Source organism: Hyperoodon ampullatus, assembly GCF_949752795.1.
Source record: "Hyperoodon ampullatus genome assembly, chromosome: 1".
Classification (NCBI taxonomy): Eukaryota; Metazoa; Chordata; class Mammalia; order Artiodactyla; family Ziphiidae; genus Hyperoodon; species Hyperoodon ampullatus.
The window spans coordinates 224,019,109-224,040,102 of NC_136914.1; the positions used below are offsets into that span (position 1 = coordinate 224,019,109).

At 48.7% G+C, this 20,994-nt stretch overlaps 1 protein-coding gene across 2 annotated transcripts in view; it reads right to left on the minus strand.

The window, feature by feature from the left end:
• LOC307052188 ((E2-independent) E3 ubiquitin-conjugating enzyme FATS) overlaps positions 1-20,994 on the minus strand; it is a gene marked incomplete at both ends in the record, with an annotated part of 242,601 nt that overhangs the window by 21,583 nt on the left and 200,024 nt on the right. The window contains 3 exons of one of the 2 annotated variants that reach the window (XM_079703044.1): positions 4,824-5,001; positions 7,098-7,282; positions 10,559-10,846. In XM_079703044.1, coding sequence (XP_079559170.1) covers positions 4,824-5,001; positions 7,098-7,282; positions 10,559-10,846 — 651 coding nt within the window. The remainder of the gene's footprint in view (positions 1-4,823; positions 5,002-7,097; positions 7,283-10,558; positions 10,847-20,994) is intronic. The other variant, XM_079703045.1, reaches the window with a different exon arrangement.

Genomic DNA, 20,994 nt, shown 5'->3' on the forward strand with positions numbered 1-20,994 from the left:
GGGGAGGTGGCGACTGGATGGGAGTAGTCAGGGAGGGCTTGCTGGAAGAAGGGTTTTCCTGAAGCCATCTTCCTGATGGGTTTCCTACACTCACAGGTTAAGAAGACAATCTGGAAGAGCCAGGAGGACCGTGCCAACCATTAGAGGGAACATAAACCAAGACGGAGGCAAGCCAACCCGTGCTGTGTTTGAGCACTGCCCAGCTTTCCTACTGGCTGCAGCACTGAGTACAGCGAGCAGCAGTGATTCACAGTGAGCAAAGTGCTCAACTGAGAAGTGAAAGTCACCACGCAGCCCAGGTCATGCATTACAGGAGTCACAGGCAAGAGCCTTGCGGGTAAGAGATTAAGACAGAAGCTAGACTTGAGATGGACTAGGGGCGTTAGGCAGCATGTTGCACGGCCGAGAGGAAGACGGACAGACAGGGCTTCTATCAGGTGGTTTGGGGGCACTGATGGTGAATGTTCCCGGAGGTAAAGAAGGACAGCCAATGAGACCAACTGGGACAGGCAGGCAGGTGGGCAAGTGAGGCTGGGAGGGGTCTGGGCTGCAGGGTGAGCATGGAATCCAGGGAGGCTCAAAAGCTGAAGATGGTGCGGCCCCGGCTGGGGGAATCGCAGTGAGGGCAGGATAACGCCACAGACTGGTCACCAGGAGATACTGACTGAGCCTCTACCTACGGGTGCTGTACCACCTACTAACTGCGGGTGCTACACTGCCTACTACCTGGGGTGCTGGACCTGATGCTTCCCATGTGCTTTCAGCTCATCCTTCCTCAAATGCATCCTGCCGGGCAGAAGCAATGACTGATTCTGGAACTCTCTAATTCCAGGTTACGGTCAGCCTTTCAACATGACCAATCCCTCCCCCCCCGGGACCCCCAGGAGCTGCGCAGGGACTATGGGGAAGCCCCACCTATGCCCCAGGTAACTCAGGGGACATGGGCAGGTGGAGCCCTGACAGGGGAAGGAGAGAGGGGCCCACAGGTTAGAGGGTCGGTACGTCAGACGCTGAGCACAAAGGCCGGCCTCCCGCCCTCTTCCTCCAGCCTCTCCCTGAGGCTCATCTTCTCACCACGTCCCACCGATTCCATCACCTAGGAACCTCTGCACCTCTTGCCCTTCGGCATTCCACTGCCTTGCCATAGTCTGCCTTCATCACGTCTTGCCTGGAGCTACATAGCCTCAGCCTTGACGGCAGAATAAGGAGAAACCCAGACGCAGCATATACAACGCCTGGCAGCCCCTTGGACTCCTCTCCGGCACTTCCGTCTCCCCTTCTGTTCCCCACCCCCATCTTACGGTCCAGCCATAGCTGAGCACCCAGCGACCTCTCCCTACAGTGCTTCCACATCCTCCCCCAGCACGTCCCGCCCTCCCCACCCTGCCCCACGACTCACCCTCATAGTCTCTCCTCATCCTAATGCAGTACGAGGTCTCCTCCATCAGGACCATATCCCAAGGTGGGAGCAAGGCCACCCCCTGTGGGTTGCCATGGCAACCCCCCTTCACGGCACTTAGCAAATTCCAAGGTCATTGCCTCTTTACCTGTGTGCTTTCCCCAAGAGGTGGGGAGGTCCCTGAGACCAGGGACTGTGGCTGGCACACAGTGGGTTCTCAAGAAGGGTTTGCTAAGAGATGGATGAAGATGTTCCTTGTGTCACTGCTGGAGCCAAGCCCAGGTGGCCCAGGTGGCTCCTGGACAAGGAAAGAGGCCAGGCATTTGTTGGCTTTGAGAACTCAAGCTACAGAAAATGAGTTATTAAGACAGGCTGGGGTTGTAGGCAGGACCTTTATAACGCTGCTTCCCAGACTCGCTCTGGTCCCAGCTGGTCCTGAAAATCCCCCATCTCCACACAGGGAGCCAACTGAACACTCACACACGTGAGCATGCATATGCGTGTCCGCACACGTGTGTCACTGTCCCTGTGCCTTAGAGGCTGCTCAGGATTCATCAGCCAACAGGAAGCGGAGCTGGCCCTCCGGCCCTTGCTGTAATTGTCCTGGATATCAGGTGCGTGCTTTGCCGGCGGCCCCTCCGCAAGTGGGTGTTTGTCAGCTGCCGGAGGTCCCACCCGAACCTCTCAGGTCTGTGCCAGGCGGGCCCTGATCAGAGGCAGCTATCTCAGCTCGGAAAGCAATACGAGTCTCCCCTCTAACAGATGCCTTGACACTGTAGCCGGAGCTCGTTCACGAATATGATTTATTAACTAATTTAGCGTGTAAGAAAAACATCTGCATCTCGCTTTTATCATCTTGCCAGCAGACAGGCTGAAGACAAGATGTGTACTGCAGACTCGATTAATGGAGCCTTAAGCACTCCCTGCGCTTGTCCAGAGCTCGCACAAGGCTCTCGTTTCAGAAGTTGTCTGATTGAGCCGACCTAACACAAACAAACACAAGAGTAAACCTCTCATCAACCATAAATACCGCGGGGATCGGAAGAGCGGCCATAAAATCGTGCGCTGAAGCCTGCCCAGAGCATTCTAGTCATCAGGACCATCTCGGAATTTGGGTAATAAAAAGGTGTCTCGGTTATTTAAGACTATCGACTGGGTCTGATCACCTTTTATTATTATACACGATTTTAAGAGTTTCATTCAAAGGAATGTGAACATGTAAGGATAAAATCTGTTTGGGGCAAAACATCACCACTGGATGATGGAGTGGATAGAACTGTCTCCCCAAAAAGATATGTTCAAGCCGCCTCCCTTGTATCTGTGACTTGATTTGGAAATAGGGTCTTTGCAAATGTATGCAAGTTAAAATGAGGTCATACTGGATGAGGGTGGACCCTACTCCAATGACTGGTGCCCTTATAAGAGGAGGCAATTTGGACACAAAGACACACAGACACAAGGGAGACAGAGGCGGGGATTAGAATGATGCATCTATAAGCCAAGCAATGCCAAGGAATGCCAGAAGCTGCCAGAAGCTACCGGAGTGAAGAGAGGGGCATAGGATGGATTCTCCCTCTGAGCTTCAGGAAGGAATCAATCCTGTGGACACCTGGATTTTGGATTTCTGGCCTCCAGACTATGAGAGAATCAAGTTCTGTTACTTTAGCCACCCAGTCTAGGGTCATTTCTTACAGCAGCCCTAGGAAATGGATACAGATGAGCAAGGCAGCTTCCCTCTGATATTTGAGATGATGATATTCCAGAACACTGAGGCCCATGGTATGGCACAGCCGGAAGGCAGCTGGCCCAGGGGACGAGCAGGAATGGCCCCATGCATAACAAGTTCCCAAATGTCCACGTGTCTCCATTTTTTTCTACACAAAGTGACGGGAGCTGACGGAAAAGGAAGACTCTTAGACACCATTTTTTGTGTATATGTATGTTGAGCTCTAATGTGACACTGTTTTATATTTGTTGACAACACATTTGTTTATCTAACCATTTTCATCAAGCAGGATCTTCAAAAACATGGAGGCCAAGTGGCCCACACACCATGGGCACCCTGGCAGCCCTCCCCAGAACAACCCTGGACACTGAAGGCCCTGGGGGGACCCCCAGTTGTAACTGACATTTGGTGCCTCGTGGCAACCTGAGAAATCTGTACCTGAACCCAGATTGCTCTCTGTTGAGCCAGAAACTAAGGAGCCGCCAGAGAACACACCCCAATAGTCTATATCTGCCAATCAGCTTCCAAAGCCGATGAGAGACACATTTTCAAGCAGGGAAAGTCTTTGCACGTGTATTTTGTTGATTTCCTTTTCTTAGCATCCTGGAAAGTGTTACTGGGACTGAGCAGCAGGTGTACTACTAAATCCTTCACCACGAGAAGGATGCATTCACGTTTGCCATTTCTGGGGTCTTGGACGACTCCCCCAGCAGAACTGCGGGGGGCTGAGGGGGACCTAGCCTGCCCGTGGTTAACAGGAATCCTATTCCAACCCCTCTGTCCTCTGTAGCCCCCCATCCCCTCTGTAAGATCTTGGTCATATTTGCTAAGCTGCATTTTATTGAATATGGTTATTTCCCCAGAGGACTTTTATTCAGAATTAAACCCATGATTTCACCTCCTGGGGGCCAGAACATTTTCCTAGGAAGAAAGATCTTGTTCCTCTATCCAAAGAAATAAAACGGAGGTTTCCCCAGGCCTCCAGATTTTAAGATTTGAGTTGGCAGGCCATCAGAATATGCTCCCATGTCCCCATCTGTGCCCTTGTCTCTCCTTGTTATTCTCGCTGGTTTAATAGTCTGTTTATAAGCTCCACGAAGAAAGGACGGAGGCCAGCCTTGCTCACTGCACTCTCCCCAGCTCCCAGCATGGGGCCTGGCCCAGAGAAGGGGCCTGGCCCAGAGAAGGGGCCTGATAACGACTTCTCCAGTGAGTCAGTGAGCGCTGCCCTTGCAGGGTCAGTGCGACACCGGCCTCCCGGCGCTTGGAAAGCTGGCCATCCCTTCTCCGAGCTCACAGCAGGAAAGGGGTTTCGAGATGATGAATGTTGATATAGACAAACTGGAGTCAACCTCTCACCCTGAGACCTGTTTTGCAATCTATCAAGGGCAAAGGGCACCTCTTGCAAATATCTGTTAAGGAGCCAAGAATCTGAGCCGGCTACCCTGGGCTGCTACTTTCCCAGCTAAAATGATAAATTTGTGTCCCAAGTTATTTCTGCTGAGTTCAGTGCCCGTATATGATCTCTCAGGATGGGCTGGCTTCCAGGGCAGGCTGTATGACCCTGAGGTTTGGGTACTTGGGCGAACATGAGTCCTGCATATGGCAGGGACACCATTTGGACCACCAGCCTGGGTGAAGGTCGCAGCCCCAGGATCCGGCAGTCTCGCCAGCCCTCCCGAGCCACCTGTAGCTTACCGCTAAGAGGGTGGGGAACGGTGAACTGCTTCTTATTGGCGCGGACAGGAAGGAGACTCTGCTTCTGGCCCAGGCTCTCCTTCTGCTGGGCTTTTCTCTGCTGTACCATGTGCTCTAGCTTCTTCAGACGTTCTTGCGAGCGAGAAATGAACTGAGGTTTGCGGACTTCCAGGGCCTCCTAAGAGGAGCCAGGAAAGCATTTTCTTTTTAAGAGAAATGACGCAGGAAGGCAACACATCTGTCTGATTGGGTCGAGAGGCTGATGCATGAGTACATCCCAATTTTCTCCCAACACCTCATGGAAAGATGGCAACAGACACGTTGGTAACATAGGTCTCAGTCAGCACCAAGGGCCCCACTGCAGCACCACTGACAGTCACCAGCAGCAAACTGTGAGTGCAAAGGCACACCTCCACCCATTCCTTCTCCTCCCTGTCAATTAATCCATTTCCAAAATCTGAATGCCCTAAATTCCATATTCTGAAGCGACACAGGTGGGAGAGGAATGGAGGCGTTCCGAGTCAGCTGCTTCTGCAGGGAGCTGGATGCCTTAAGAAGCACAGACCCAGATCCTCCTCCCAGCATGAAGCATGTGTCTTTTCAGGAGAAACAGTAATCATAGCTAACGGAAACAGCTTCTCCTCCCAGGAAGAAAGAGCTGGCAGGAGAGCTCTGCCTTTGCAGAATGGTTCTGCAGTCTCCATAGGGGAGGTCCTCTTTGGCCTCATCTCTCACTGCATCCACCACTCCGTGCATGGACGAAGCCCCTAACACAGATTTACTGAAAAGGAATAACCACCACTGACGCACTCTGCTCTGTGCTAGACACTAAGCGCAATGCTTTATGTGTATTTGTTGTCTGAGAATCCCCGTATTGATTCTGGAAGGCAGATACATTTATCCCCATTTGACAGAGGCAAAAACTGAGGCTCGTCGTAATTTGGTAGATCGCCTGGCGACCCTCAGCTGTGGGTGCCCCATGCTTTTCCCACCCTGCCTTTCACTGTCTTAACCTGATATTCCTTACAAACTGCTGTTCAAGTTGATGCCCTGCCTGGAGTACCACCCCCAGCTACACCCATCGGCTCAAGTCTCGGTTCTCCCAGTAAACTGTTAGGTCGCCCTGTTCAGCCTGAGTACGGTGGTACTTCATGGACCACCCCGCGCGAGTGATTCATGCACACATATTGTCATGCTAGGCTGTGAGCTCCCGGATGGCAGGTGCCCTGTCTCCTCCACATCGCATCCCTTACAGCCACTGTCCCAGCTCTGCAAATAGGTGCTCAGCACAGGCCCTCTGGAGGTGCTGCCATAGTGTAAATGTCCTCTGCCTCATTCCTCTCCCAGCCCTCGGGGAGCTCAGAATCTCCAGGGAGAGGGCGACGTGGGCTCCATCCGTATCGTGTTCACGCCCCTAGTTGCTGTGCCAGGAAAGGAGTCTCTTGGCCAGTTGGCCTCCAACGTGCCAGCCCCAGGTCCCAGGCACGAGTCACTGGGGCCTGGAGAGATGGCCCCTGGGGACGGCCTATGGGCCCAGGCGTGGTTGCTGCCCCGGCTGCCCGCCCTGAGGATGGAGGCTCAAGCTGCTTTGGGAGCACATGAGTCTCTCATGGTGGGACCACCTGGGGGACAGGGGTGCAGGGCTGGCAGGTGGAGCCTGCTGTACATCAGCAGGGCTGTTGACAGTGCATGATGTGTCTCCCAGAAGGCATAGCTGGCTTTCTCCGGATTGTTTGTCCTTCTAATCTTTATACCTATGTATTTTTTGAACTTTAAAAAATGTGTACATATTACTTCTACAATTGGGGAAAGACACAAAATGAGAGCTTCCATATCCTTGAACTCAAGGCCATGACTTTGGGACTTCCTTAATCTTTCAAAGGCTTATGTTCTTATCTGAAGATAGGGTTGTAGGGACTCCTGCCTCACGGGGGTGCCATGAGGATGCAAGGCCCTGACGCCCATGAAGTGACTCCCTCCATGTCTGGGTACCAGAAAGTTCTCAACAAATGCTGTCATTGCTCCAATCACGGTCACTGCTGATGTTATGCGATCCCCATCCTAGCCCAGTGGAGTAGACATCATCATCTCCTTACTCACATGGTGGAACAGAGGCCCAGAGAGGTTAGGGGACCTGCCCAGAGTCACACAGCCACCAGGAAGCTGAGTCAGGTCTCCAGCCTCAGAAGCAGAAGTGAGGTCATGTGCCCACAGGCTCCCCAGGAAAAGTCTCCCCTTGGTGGGAATCACGCCGGGATGCATGGAAGGCCTTACCTGCAAGGTCAAGGAGCTTGCGGGCATTTGCTGGCTCTTGGAACAGTCTTCCGGCAGGTCATGGGTCTCTGGTCCCTGGGGGGTTTCTGGCTCAGTGGGCGCTGGCTCGGGCTCGGGCGTGGTGGGCTGCTCACTCTTCTTGCATTCCTTTATTTTAACAACCAAGTCACAGCACGTGTAATCTCCTGGGAGAGAAGATTAGAATTCCATTTAGAGAGCACCCAGTGATTTTCTCCTGGTTCCTCAAGGCCGTGAGACCCAGAAGACAATTTTGAAAATAGAAACACCAGTGGGTTATTAATGGGCCTCGTTAAGCCCACGAGATCACGCCTCATCACAGACCCCCAGCTGCCCTGGCCACGGGGAGGCATGTTTGTAGGCAGCCAGACCTTGAGACTGGCTAGTGATGCCGTGGAGGTATTCCCGTGGCTTCTGACGTTCAAAATGCCTTTGCTCCCGATGCAAAGAAACTTTATCTATTCTGCGCTTCCTATTATATGTGTCCTGTACAATTATTTCAGTTGGGTTGTTTGGGGACTGTGTATTAATTTATCTTATGTTTGCTACACTAATGATGTAAGACAGAGGAACGGCGTTCAATTACCTATCCCTCCCCTTAATCTACCAGAGACTAGCCCTGGCTTTACATTCATAATTGGAACTCTCTCTGTCTCGGCGCGGGATTGGGCCTCATCCTGAGGCCATTTTTTTTTTTTTTTGCGGTACGGGGGCCTCTCACTGCTGTGGCCCCTCCCGTTGTGGAGCACAGGCTCCAGACACGCAGGCTCAGCGGCCATGGCTCACGGGCCCAGCCGCTCCGCGGCATGTGGGATCTTCCCAGACCGGGGCACGAACCCGTGTCCCCTGCATCGGCAGGCGGACTCTCAACCACTGCGCCACCAGGGAAGCCGCCTGAGGCCATTTTGACATTCCTTGGTGGAAGAGGTCAGAGGATGAGTTGATGCCACAGCATTTCGAGCAGGGTTGCCTTTGGGGTGGTGAAAGTGGGCGATTCATACGCATTCACTTACCACCTACTGACCGACTGCTCCACCTGGAACACAGTGTCTGTCCCAGCCTGCTCTTCCCACCGGGGCTCCCTGGCTCCCCTCACCACACCAGCCCTGACCACAGCCTTACCAACCCTCTCCGGTTCTGAGACTCACTCCTCGTACACATGCCTCCCCATCTCCACGAAGCCCCTTTGGTGCCCACCCAGTGACCTCCTACCTCTAGGCTGAGCCTGAGTTTTTCAGGAAAACGCCCCCACCTGCCTCCTCTGTGTACCTGCCGTGGAGCACACTTCACACACTCAGCAGCATCAGTGGGCCCGTCACAGGATGCTTTAACCCCACAGGCCTGTGACTCCCTTGAGGGCTGGACCGCATCATACTCACCATGCCTCTCTCCACGCTGCCAGCCCAGGTGCCCAGGAGCAGCTAGTTCTGCTGGGTGTGGAGAGGTGGCCACAGGACACATCTCCATGGTCCCATGAATCTCTTAACTGACCCCCCATTATAACCACTGCTATTCACACCCAGATCCTCTGTGGTCTGGACCAGCTGTCCTGTCTCCACCCAAAATCCATCAATGTTCCCTACTACCTACAAGCCCTACAAGGAGAGCAGACTTCTCATGGCTCGTTCATGGTGGGTGTTGCCCTCCAGCTACCAGTTCTGATGTTCTACCAACAACATGCTGCTTAGAGGTGCGCAAATCCTTCTCCTTGTTCTTCTAAGCATTTGCTCCAGTTTTTTTCTGGAGATTTCCCTGTTGCTCCCCAATCCCTGCTTCAGGTCTAACCACTAAGCCAGATATCTGTCCCCCAACCCCCTCCGGCTAGAGCTAATTACACTTTCCGTGGTACTGTTTCCATCTCTTGTGAACCTTTATTCTATTCCCTATACTCAGGGAAGCCACGGTTTCCTCCCATCCTTGCCCACCACAGATCCAGCGATGCAAGGGCAGTCCTGACACACTCATCTTCTCCAGTGCTCATGACAAAGCTTTGTCCATTATCTTCAAAGTCTCTACTACTGTGGCCAGTCCTCCCCAGTGGCATGGTCTGTACTCATCTCTAGCCAGTCTCAGCCTCCCTGCCTGGCTCTCTCCCATCCGGCCTCCACATTGTCCAGGAGACAATCACCTTCAGAGCAAATCTAATTAGGTCTGTTCCCCCTCAAGGGCTTGGCCCAGGCTTCAGTCCACACTCGCTTAGTGGATTTATACGGACCTTCCAACTCGACCCACGGGACCTTGGATTCAGACTCAGTCCCCTCCACCCCTGCACTCTGGTCCCCTGGACCCCAAATCAGCCATGCTCTTTCCATCCGTTCTTTGCTTTGTGTGTGCTTTTCCCTCAGCCTGCAATGCTCTTCACCTTAAGGTCTGATTTTTAAACCTCTAATCAGCTTTCAAGTTCTTTCTCAAAATCATTTCCTGAGGAAGAAGTCTCTGTCCAGCCCCTCCTTGCAGCATCTGGGGCCGTCCTCAGCTTCCTGATGGCTCACCACAGGCACAGTTACAACCCCGATGTCTCTGGCACTGGATGAGAGCACCTGGAGGGTAGGAAGCACCGTGCACAGTGCCTGGCACACAGTAGGTGTTCAATAAATGCTTCTTTGATGGTATACAGTGAGTATTCAATACATACTCCTTTAATGTATTGATGAATAATGAGCTAGAGATTCACTTGGGTTTCAAGAAAAAATGTTTATATCAATTACCATAAATATGTTAACTTTTATAATCCAAAGCTCTATCATCTTTTCCTTTCTGTCCTCATCCATAGCTCTTTGGGAGAATCTTTAGAGTGACAGGAAATCTAGATTTTCCTCTGTTATAACTGGGCACCACAGATCTTTTTTCTATTTTATTCCTATGTTTTTTTATATATCAATGGTCACTGCAATCTTAGTAGAGGTCAGCCACTTGGCCTTTAGAGAAACGATGGCCTGGTTGAATTCTGTGAGAGGCTGAGATGGAGACCTGTCTTAAAGGCACTGTGAGGTCAGTGCACTCTGTCTGTTAAGCGCCTGGCACATGTGGGGTCTCCACTCCCCAGCCATTATCCTGGCCAGTTACTGAGGACCACCGTCAGCCTGGCGCACCTGCTGCCTTCAGGGCAGCCCCCCCAGATCTCAAATGTTCCCTAACGAAGCCCGAGAACCTGCTGGGCACCTGGGAGTGGCCTTCTTCTCAGCTTCAGGCAATGCTGGCCTTGTGCACAGTAGGGCTGGGATTTCCTGACCCATGCAGTGCTGTCTTCTCGCTGCTTGGGAGGTAGAACTTGCCCACTATTTAAACCTGCTGGTCCTGCTTCCTTCTCTGCTTGTACAGTTGGAGAAAAGGCAGATTCATAAAGGAAGCTCAAGTGAACCAGGGCCCAGGAAGACCCTGCACCGTGTTCCCTATGAAGATCAAGGAAGCATCATCTCAACCCTACCTCCCTCACTCCTTACCTTCCAGCAACTCTCTTTCTATCTGAACACCATGGTCTTCCTGCAGAGGTGTGCATAAATCTTGGAAGGGGCAAAGGGACCCAGGTAAAGGGAGGCTGCGTTTCGGGAGGCTTTGCTGTTGACTCTCTGCGGGTTCAGAGAGGTCACTAGACTGACAGCTGTTGCTTGGAGAGCTAGACCCAGCAGGAAGGGGGTCTTTAACCAGCTTCTGTTCCACTGGGGGAGCAGACGCAGTCACATGTGCTCCTTCTTGCTTCTCGCTGCTTCCAGAAAGTACTTTTGGTTCTACTAAAAATAAAATGAGAATTGTGCTCAAAACATCTGATGAGCCCACGTCTAACGTACTGACTTCTGCACGCCACGCTCTCCCAGAGACAGGCAGATGGGCTGCAGGGCTGCCTCAAGGGGACAGGCGCCATTGATGCTGACGTGTATGTGCTCACCCAGCAACGCCATGTGGTCACCAGTTCTGGCCAGATGTCCCCAGGGTTCACTCGGGAGCCCCTCTACATGCACTGCTCTCATGCACGTGGCTCTGAAGAGACCATGCTCCTTGGTACCCTTTGGACCTCAAAAGACCTTCGAGACAGTAGATAATTGAATGGGTGGTTGAGCACATTGACTCTGGGGGAAGATACCTTGGGTTCAAATCCCCCCTCCACCACTTATATACTGTCTGGCCTCATCTATAAAATTGAGATAATACTATAACAAGGTAATAATGTTAAACATTATATATTTAATTTTAATATATTTATTTTTGTAATAAATTTACCTATTTAAATAATAAGGAATATATTTATGGAATGTATATAATCATATTTTATATGATAAACAATGTAAGCATATTATTAATATAAATACTAAATGTTAAAATCAAGGTAATACTATAACAAAATAATGATCCAGCTAAGGTGCTTAGCACAGTACCTGACACATAGTAAACATTTAACAAATGTTCATTATCATTATTATTCCAGAAACAATGATGCCGCGTTACGTCCTATGGCAAGTGCAGATGCAGGATGTAATTTATCAGCCGTCTGTGCTCACCTCTAATAAAGCAGTGGGTCTAAAAGGTGTACAACGTGTTGCTTGTTGCCACATTGTAATATCAAAGGTCTGGAAACCACCTTATGCTCATCAGCAGGAGACTGTTAAATAAATTACAGCACTTCCCTGCTTTGCAGCAGTGAAAGAGAATAAGGCACATGCTCCTGGGTAGAGGGGGAATCGTCTCTAAGACACATTATCAAGTGAACAGAGTGTGGAGAGTGGGCCAGATCTGCTTTCCCAGTCAGTGCTTATCTGCTCAGAACATCTCTGGAAGGACCCCAAAGACCCTGGGAACTGGATTGTTTTAGGAGAGGGCAACTCAGGACCAGGAACTGGGGGCGGGAGAGAGACTTTCTTTTCACTCTTTGCCTGTTTTGTACTCTTTGTCTTTGCTTTCTTTCTTTTTCTTTTGGAATACTCTATAAAGTTTTAAAAGTTATTCACTTTAAACAAGGCAGTGACTCTTGACCAGGTGTCATCTCCTCCCTATGCTGAGGCCACCTAAGGGGACACAGGCACGGCTGCTGGTGGGACGCATCCAGACCTCCTGCGTACAGGGGGCAGAAAAAGGGTCCTGGGAACCACTGGAATAATCGAGATTCTTGGGAGATTCTCATCATATTTTCTGAGATGTCTTATACACAAAAAGGAAATGAGCCCATGACTACCAGGCACTGATTAGAGGGGTGACTTCTCTTAAAATGCCAGTTGTCTGCAATTCCTTCCAGCCTCTCTGTCCCTGAGTCCTGGCATCCCAGCCGGTGAGGACTGGCTGAGCGTGGTGAGGCCGGCAGGGTAGTGGGAAGAGATGGAACACAGACAGTCCCCTTGCTGGGCGACCTGGCTGTGGGAACTGAGGCAGGAGGGCCAACAAGAGGGTGGACCCAGCATTCCTATTCCCACAAACAAACAAAATGAAGGTAAAGTACCCTCTGGGTCCCTGTGCCTGTACGTGAAAGTGCCCCCAAACGGTGGCTGTTACAGACCTTATCATTTGCAGAGGGATACGGCCTCCTATGGAAAAGTTGGGCTTTGCTAATTTGTACAGAAAAATCTTTCCAACCATGTATTTAAAAAACTGTCAATTCTGTTTAAGTATAAAATAGCATAAGCAAAAAAAAGTCCTAAAATAGTTCTTCCTTTCTCCGTTGCTTCCTTTTTTTTTTTTTTTTTTTGCAGTAAGCGGGCCTCTCACTGCTGTGGCCTCTCCCATTGCGGAGCACAGGCTCCGGACGCGCAGGCTCAGCGGCCATGGCTCACGGGCCCAGCTGCTCCGCGGCATGTGGGATCTTCCCAGACCGGGGCACGAACCCGTGTCCCCTGCATCAGCAGGCAGACTCTCAACCACTGCGCCACCAGGGAAGCCCTGTTGCTTCCTTTTATTAGAGGTTCTTTTAAAGAATCAAAAACCAAAGTAATTATCAGCGATGCAGTCCCAATCTACTAGTTCCATCCTGACATTAGACTCTTTAAATAAATGGATTATTTATAGACTCATGGAGAGCTAACTATCTATCTGCTACCTATTTACCTATTTACCTACCTATTTATTATCTAACTTTCTATCTGGTTTAATGTAAATTCTTGCATGAATGATTGTACGCAAGTCAGATATTCCAGTTGTGACCTGAAAGAGTTAAAACAAATCCTCCAAAGTAGAAGGTAGGTGGTGAACTGGGGAAAAGAAAAACACGCAGGAAAAGAAAAACTCTCCTGACAACATATTAATCAGGGCTTTTTGTGGATTCTGAGAAGTACAATCATCAGCCATGAAATGATCCCCAGGCAGAGCCTTTGCCAGGCAACATGGTCTTTTTTTTCCCCACACACTCTGCATGCAGGTTGTACTTAGAGTTCTCTATTCATAGCTCAGATTTTAAACTACATCACTCCTGTGAAGACCCGTCACCTCCACAGGCTCTGCCCATCTTAGGAGAAGTTGAATCACGCAGCAGCCTCTAGCAGAGGTTTCTATTTCTTGGACTGAAACTCAGAGCCTGATTCCTGAGGCTGATGCTTGCAGGGGCTGGGGTCCCGCAGGTTTCCTTTAAACAGCCACAACCCCCATTCCCTTCTCTAAAACGCCATACCCACTGGGCTGATATTCTATAGCTCAACTACTCACTAGCTAAGCTACTCAACTAGCTCCAGCATACTCACCTACTCAGAACTGAACTAGGCTCTAGGACGTAAACTAAAACCAACCAAAACATCTGCCCGACAGTCATGAATTCCCTCTATTAAATTCTCATCTTTGACTCAGAGACGAGCTCCTTGGACCATTACACGGTGCTTCTCTGTGCTCCTCTAAAGCTCATTTTTTGTTGTGAAATGTATTATATTTGTAATTACAGATATTAGAGCACCTATGAGCCTCCTAGATTAAGAAGCAGAACTTTCCTTGGGCTTCAGCTTTCCTATCTGAGCCCCTTCTGGACCATACTCACCCAGACAGAACCACTTGCCTAAATTTTGTGTTGCCTGACTCACTGCTTTTGTCTATAATGTTCCCACTTATGTAAGGATCCATAAACAATATATTTTCAATACCAAAAATCTGAATAGCAAGCACAAAGCCAGCTGTTTTAAGGTAAAGACATCACGGTATCCATTAGGAAAAAAGCTTTCAGGAGAAGAGAGCTCAGCAACTCAGGGCCATCGCTTCCCTGAGACTTGATGGGGTGTGATTCTGGGGAAGACAGTGATGAGCCGCGAATGAGTCCTGAAAACAAGGGGCTGGCCACAGTCAGGGCGGCAGGCTGGGCTGGCGGGCTGCAGTACAATCAGGGCAGTGGGCTGTGCTGGATTTTCTGTTCCTGGCCTCACCATGTCCATCTGCAGACCTCAGGGCGAAGTTCCAGCAGGGCGCTTCTCTGCGCTGAAATGTGGGCCCTGAGCTGCCCCAAGTGCAGGTCAGGGAGGGGAGAATGGAGACCTCACCGACACAGCATCAAGACCAGCCAAGAAGAGACTTGAATCTGGGCCAGGCGAGGGCACCACCAGCGCACGCAGATGCTTAGTACAAAATGAGGAAAAGCTGCGTGAGCCTCAAGACAATGTGCCTCCATGGGCCAGAAAGTGTCATAATGAGGCAATTTGATAGAAAAAGATACTTTACTGCTTCTTTCCAAATATTGAGGTGATACATAATCTTTCGTGTTCTCAGACGAGCCCCACACTGTCACACAATTCTAATAACTGTGGCAATTCGGGCTCATGATAGGAAACGAGCAAGTGGAGGGCGGTTGCTAAGCAGCGGACCAGCACAGTCGCCAGACTCTGTCAGTGGAATCGCAAAGGATGAGCGAGAAAACCATAAAAACCACACACAGTCCCAGAGAGCATAGCTGTATGGGGACCCTTAACAGCCCAAGGCAGGTAAATAACACAGGGAACACATTTTAGAGTCATTTATCTCCAAGTCAGTTTAGATTTGTTACAGGTGTTTTGGTGTCAAAACTGAAACCAGTTCTCTAGAAAGATCCTCTCTTAGGGTTTGGGTCTCAGCTCCATACACCTTCCTGCCTTCTAACACCAGCCAATCAACCAAAGAGATGTTTCCAAGCAAAGTAGGCTTCCTTGAATCCAAGGCCACATCTTCTCCCACATTTTAATGTTTCGGGAAGTTATATTTTCTCCCCTCAAACGCTAGACCATCTTACAACAGACTGTCTTAGAAATAACAGTAACTGAAGCTTGTGTTGATATTTCTGGGTCATCGATAAAAATACCAGTTTCTAAATGCAACTACAGTGGGTCTCAGGCTCTCCTAAAAATCTAATGTTATTTGCCACTACCCTGAGTGGCCCCAGACTTCCCTTCGCCCATCACCACCTTTTTAAAGCTCCTGCATCTACATTTTATGCATAGCTTACCTATCTGATCTTCCTGCCTCACCTGTGGGCCTTCCTCCAGCAAACCCCATAACTGTGCATCTCACTGGAAATCAAAGAAGTGAGCTGGAGAGGACTGTGTATCCATCAAATGGAAAGCCACTCTGAACAGCGCCTGGGGCTGAATCACGGACCCCCTCACTTTAGGCAGGATTTTTCTGTCCCCAGTTTTGACACAGGGACACAGGAGGCTGCTGCTGAGGGGAAAGGCAAGGTATTCTCTGCTCAATACATGCTAATTCGTGGACACAGATATCGCTAAAGAGGAAGGAAAAGGCGGTAACCCTGGGTACTCAAAACACACACAATTTCTCCAGCAGGTGAAATTCTCTCCCCTTTTAACAGGAGAGAAATCCTCAAACTACCTGCAATTACAGTACACAGAAGATGACATAAAAGAGTCTGTTGATGACCCATAGAGACATAACCAACAGAGAAAACAAACAACAAGCTTTTACAATGGACGAGGCTGGTGGGTACTTTCTCTGCTTTTTAACTGGTCAAGACTTCATCTTCTGGCAGCAGATGAAAACTTGATTTCCTCATGGAAAGAAGTGTCCATTTGGTACCCTGCCTCCCACCCGATCTAGACTTCTATTGAAAATCAGCCAATAATTGTTTCAGCATATTTCTGTTAAATTTCTACATAGAGATGTTGCAGCCCAGGCAGGGAGTCAGAAAGGGGGTTAAGTGGGGGGGTGGGGGGTGGGGGCGGGGCGGCAGCAAATGAGATAAACGGCTCCTGGCAGAGAGGATCGGATCGGGAAGAGAAGCTGTGTTTGGGAACCTGCACGTCCCAAAGCCCATCCACTCGGCCGGAGCAAAGCTAGGGCTGGCGCCTTCAGGAAGAGAAGAAATCAGGGGAACAGACAGCAACTTGAAGGTCAGACAGCAAGGAGGAAGGGGCGCCCAAAGGCAGCGGGGCCGGCGGAAACACACGAGCGAGTCCTTTCCTTTCCAGGAAACGAGACTTCCTGTCCATATGAGCCCTTCCTAGACAGTAAACAGGTTTCTTCTGCTGTAAGCGGTAAATATCTCTCCCTAAAGAAGGAGACCGGGGCTTCCCTGGTGGCACAGTGGTTGAGAATCTGCCTGCTAATGCAGGGGACACGGGTTCGAGCCCTGGTCTGGGAGGATCCCACATGCCGCGGGGCAACTAGGCCCGTGAGCCACGGCTACTGAGCCTGCGCGTCTGGAGCCTGTGCTCCGCAACAAGAGAGGCCGCGATAGTGAGAGGCCCGTGCACCGCAATGAAGAGTGGCCCCCGCTTGCCACAACTAGAGAAAGTCCTCACACAGAAACGAAGACCCAACACAGCAAAAATAAATAAATAAACTAATAAACTCCTACCCCCATCATCTTTAAAAAAAAAAAAAAGGTTACTGATAACCACACAGACATCTCAAGTTAAAGATTTAAAAAAAAAAAAAAATAAGTGGGGAGGGGCGACGGCCAAGAAATAAAACCGACTTGGGAAAAGTGGTGGCAGACCTCTAAAAGGAACCTTCCCTTTTTGGAACCCGGAGCAGATAGGGGTGGCGGGGGGTGCCGAGAACTGTTGTTAAGATGTCAATACAGTGTTAGGACAAAATATGCAAGGGATTGGAAGAACCCTGCATTCAGAGGGAAAAGGGGGAAGATGCAGTATGTTCATTATTACTGTTCTAAGGTCAAGTTTCAAGATACCATGTGGGTTAAAGCCATTGTGGAGAACTGTATGGAGGTTCCTTAAAAATCTAAAAATAGTTACCATATGATCCTGCAATACAAACACACACACACACACACACACACACAGAGAGAGAAAATGGAATACTACTCAGCCATGAAAAAGAAGGAAAAGCCATTTGCAGCAACATGGGTGGACCTGGGGAATATCATACTAAGTGAAGTAAATCAGAGAAAGAAAAATTTTATATAATATTGCTTATATGTGGAATCTAAAAAAAAAGATACAAATGAAGTTACTGACAAAACAGAAAGAGACCCACAGACATAGAAAACAAACTTATGGTTACCAAAAGGGGAAGGGGGAGAGGGATAAATTGGGAGTTTGGGATGAACACATACACACGACTATACATAAAATAGATAACTAACAAGGACCTACTGTAGAGTGCAGGGGACTCTACTCGATATTTTGTAATAACCTATAAAGGAAAAGAATCTGATATATATAGATATAGATATAGAGATAGATATATCTGAATCACTGCACTGTACACCTGAAACTAACACAGCATTGTAAATCAACTATACTTCAATTAAAAAAAAAGATACTACGTGGGGAGTTTGCACACAGCTTTCATGTACAGTAAAGGGTCATTCATTCACGCATTGAGAGTATCTAGAATGGACACTGAGACTGGACAGAGCTCTTTTTCCAATTATGTCATTATCCTAGAGTTTTAAGACTGTTGAACAAAAATCTCAAAACATACAAACAAATATTTGGAAGGCAAAAATAAAACCCACACATACATACACACATGCACACATGAAAACACACACAAACCTGCCTGTTTTCTAATAAGTGAGTTACCTGGACTCTCTTGCAGGTGATAAGAGACACAAGTTCCAGTCAATGATTAGATCACACCTTTCTACCTGACACCAAGGAAACAGAGTCCCAAATTATTAATTTTCCCATAATCCTTTGTCCCAAAGCATGACTCAGATTCCTGAAGCACAGAAAAAAACATTTTAAGCTTTTCTCAAAACTTGCTGCTAGTTTCCAGAAGTGACTATTTGAGGTGATAATTTTTTTCAGTAAGGCATATTTCCTTTTAAAAAACATTTTGTAAATTATAAAAGCAATAAATTATCACCATCAATTTTAAATATTAAAAAAATAAAAATTATTGACAATCTATCACTCACAAGAATGTTCACAGTGGTTTTCTTTGGGAGGTACAGCACATTTCTAGTGGAGTAATACACGGCTGTTTCCCCTTTCATTTCCATTTTGGGTACAGCTTATAACTAGACAGGACCACCCTGTGCCATACCAGTGGTACACAAAAGCACAGTTTCCTTATCATACTATTATTTGGGAGACTTATTGCTGTTGATGGCCACCTTTCCATTCTGTTTAATAATTCTGTCAGGCTTTCATCTCTCCTCCTCCTCTGGCTTTTCCTGGGTTCTCTGAGAATTACCAAGCAGGTAATGCTGCACAGTAAAAACTGATTAAAAAAAAAAAAATCAAACTGACCTGCCAGGTGTCAAAGGGAGCAGCAGAGAAGAAGCTTAGTTAAGTCTCCTGCAGAGTGAAATGCCTGCTCAGAGCCAGGTCTCATCCCAGAATCGTGTGTGTGTGTGTGCGTGTGTGTGTGTGTGTGTGTGTGTGTGTGTGTGTGTTGAGGGCAAGGTCAGATTTTTACCCCATTACCTGCTCTTTCAAAGAAATTGCTTGACCTCTTTATCTTCAATTCAACAACTATCCACTGAGTACCTACTATATACCAGGTACTGATATAGAATGCTTGGGATGCAGAGTAAAAACAATAAAATTCCTGATCTCATGTCAAGGACTGCTTGCTCCAGCCCCTCCTACAGCCAATGACCATCACTTCCATCCAGCTCCCAACCAATGACATCACCTCCACTCCTACAGCCAATGACCATCACCTCCACTCCTATAACCAGTACCATCACCTCCACTCCTACAGCCAATGACCATCACCTCCATTCCTACAGCCAATGACCATCACCTCCACTCCAGTCCCCACTCCTACAGCCACATTCCATACCTGAAATGTACCCATACCCAGAGCTGCTTCTCCCCTGAACCAGTAAATTAAAACCTCCTACTCTCTGACGAGATCCAACAACTCTTTCAGCTCACAGAATGCTCTCTCCATGCCTTTAACATCATCACTGAAGACCTTAAGTCCCCACCACCTCTGGTAGACTCAGCTGGTTGCCTACTCAATATCCATCTTATCTTTTTTCTTAACTTAGAGAATCCTCGTTTTGTTCAAGATGATAATGGGCCCAGCTAAAAAATCATATTTTTTGTGGTATGCTACTGCTCCAGCCAGTGAGATATAAGCAGAAGTCCTTTGGGAGAACTTCCAGGAGGGTCTCAAGAGGGGATGTTCAGCTGGTATTCACTGTGGATGTGGACGTGATGGCTGGAGTCCTGGCAACTATTCTACAAGCATCATGATGAGGGTCATACCTGAAGGAAACTGGAGCAGAAAGCAGAGGCATGAGCTCCTGAGGACACTGTGGGCCTGCCATACCTGCCCCAGATTGCCCATCCCTAAATACCTTTTTTTAAAAAATGAAGTACAGTTGATTTACAATGTTGTATTAGTTTCAGGTGTACAACACAGTGATACATACGTATACATATATATATATATTCTTTTTCAGAGTCTTTTCCCTTATAGGTTATTACAAAATATTTAGTATAGTTCCCTGTGCTATATAGCAGGTCCTTGTTTGCCCACCCCTGGATTTCTTTTATAACAAAAATAAACCCTTACATTTTCAAGCCACTGATTTTTGGATGTGTTGTTACTCAAAACTAAATGCAAGTCGTAATTGATCTGACCCCACCTATCAAGGTATAGGTCTGGATTGGCCAGGTTAGCGGTAGCATGCATCAGAATCACAGGGAGGCCTTGTTCACATCCACTATCCAGGGCGGCCCAGCTCCAGCGCTTCCAACTCAGTAGACTTGAAGTAGAGCCCAGAAATGGGCATTTCTGAGTTCCCAGGTGATGGTCCTGAGGCTGCTATTCCAGGAACCACACTTTGAGAACTACTAAGTTAGGTTACAATGCGGTAAATAAACAAAGAACAAAAACACATTTTTGTGACTCAGTACCTGGCTACTAAAAATGTGGTCTATGAACGCCACCACTGACCACACCTGGGACCTTGTTAGAGACGCAGAGCCTCAGCCCTCACCTCTGACCTACTGAATCAGAATCTTCCCTGGAGCCCCTTCCCAGGTGGGTGCAGCACAAGTTACACCCCCAGAGCCAGCCCAAGGGGCTCTGCTCATCACAGAGGCTCATGGAGGCTCCACTGGGGCCTCTGCTTCTGTGACCCCTGAGAGAAAGGGCACAGACTGTCTGCACTGGCCCATCAGGGCTTCCACTCCCAAGTCCTCCGATAGCTCAGTTTCACTGGCCACAGCAGACTGTCAAAGTGGAGGGATGTGCAGTCCTGCCACGCACCTACAAGGAGAGCAAGAATGTGGAAGAACAGTCTTAAAGACTCCCAGACCACCCTTCCAGTTTCCCAGCCTCTCTTATCCCTTCAGCTGCTCTCAGACTAGGGACGAAGGACATTCAAAAAGGTACAAGTACAAAGGGAGAGAGAAATTAGGAGTTTGGGATGAACAGATGCACACTACAATATATAAAATAGGTAAACAACAGAGACCTACTGTATAGCACAGGGAACTATGCTCAATATCTTGTAATAACCGATCATGGAAAAGAATCTGAAATATATGTAACTGAACTGCTT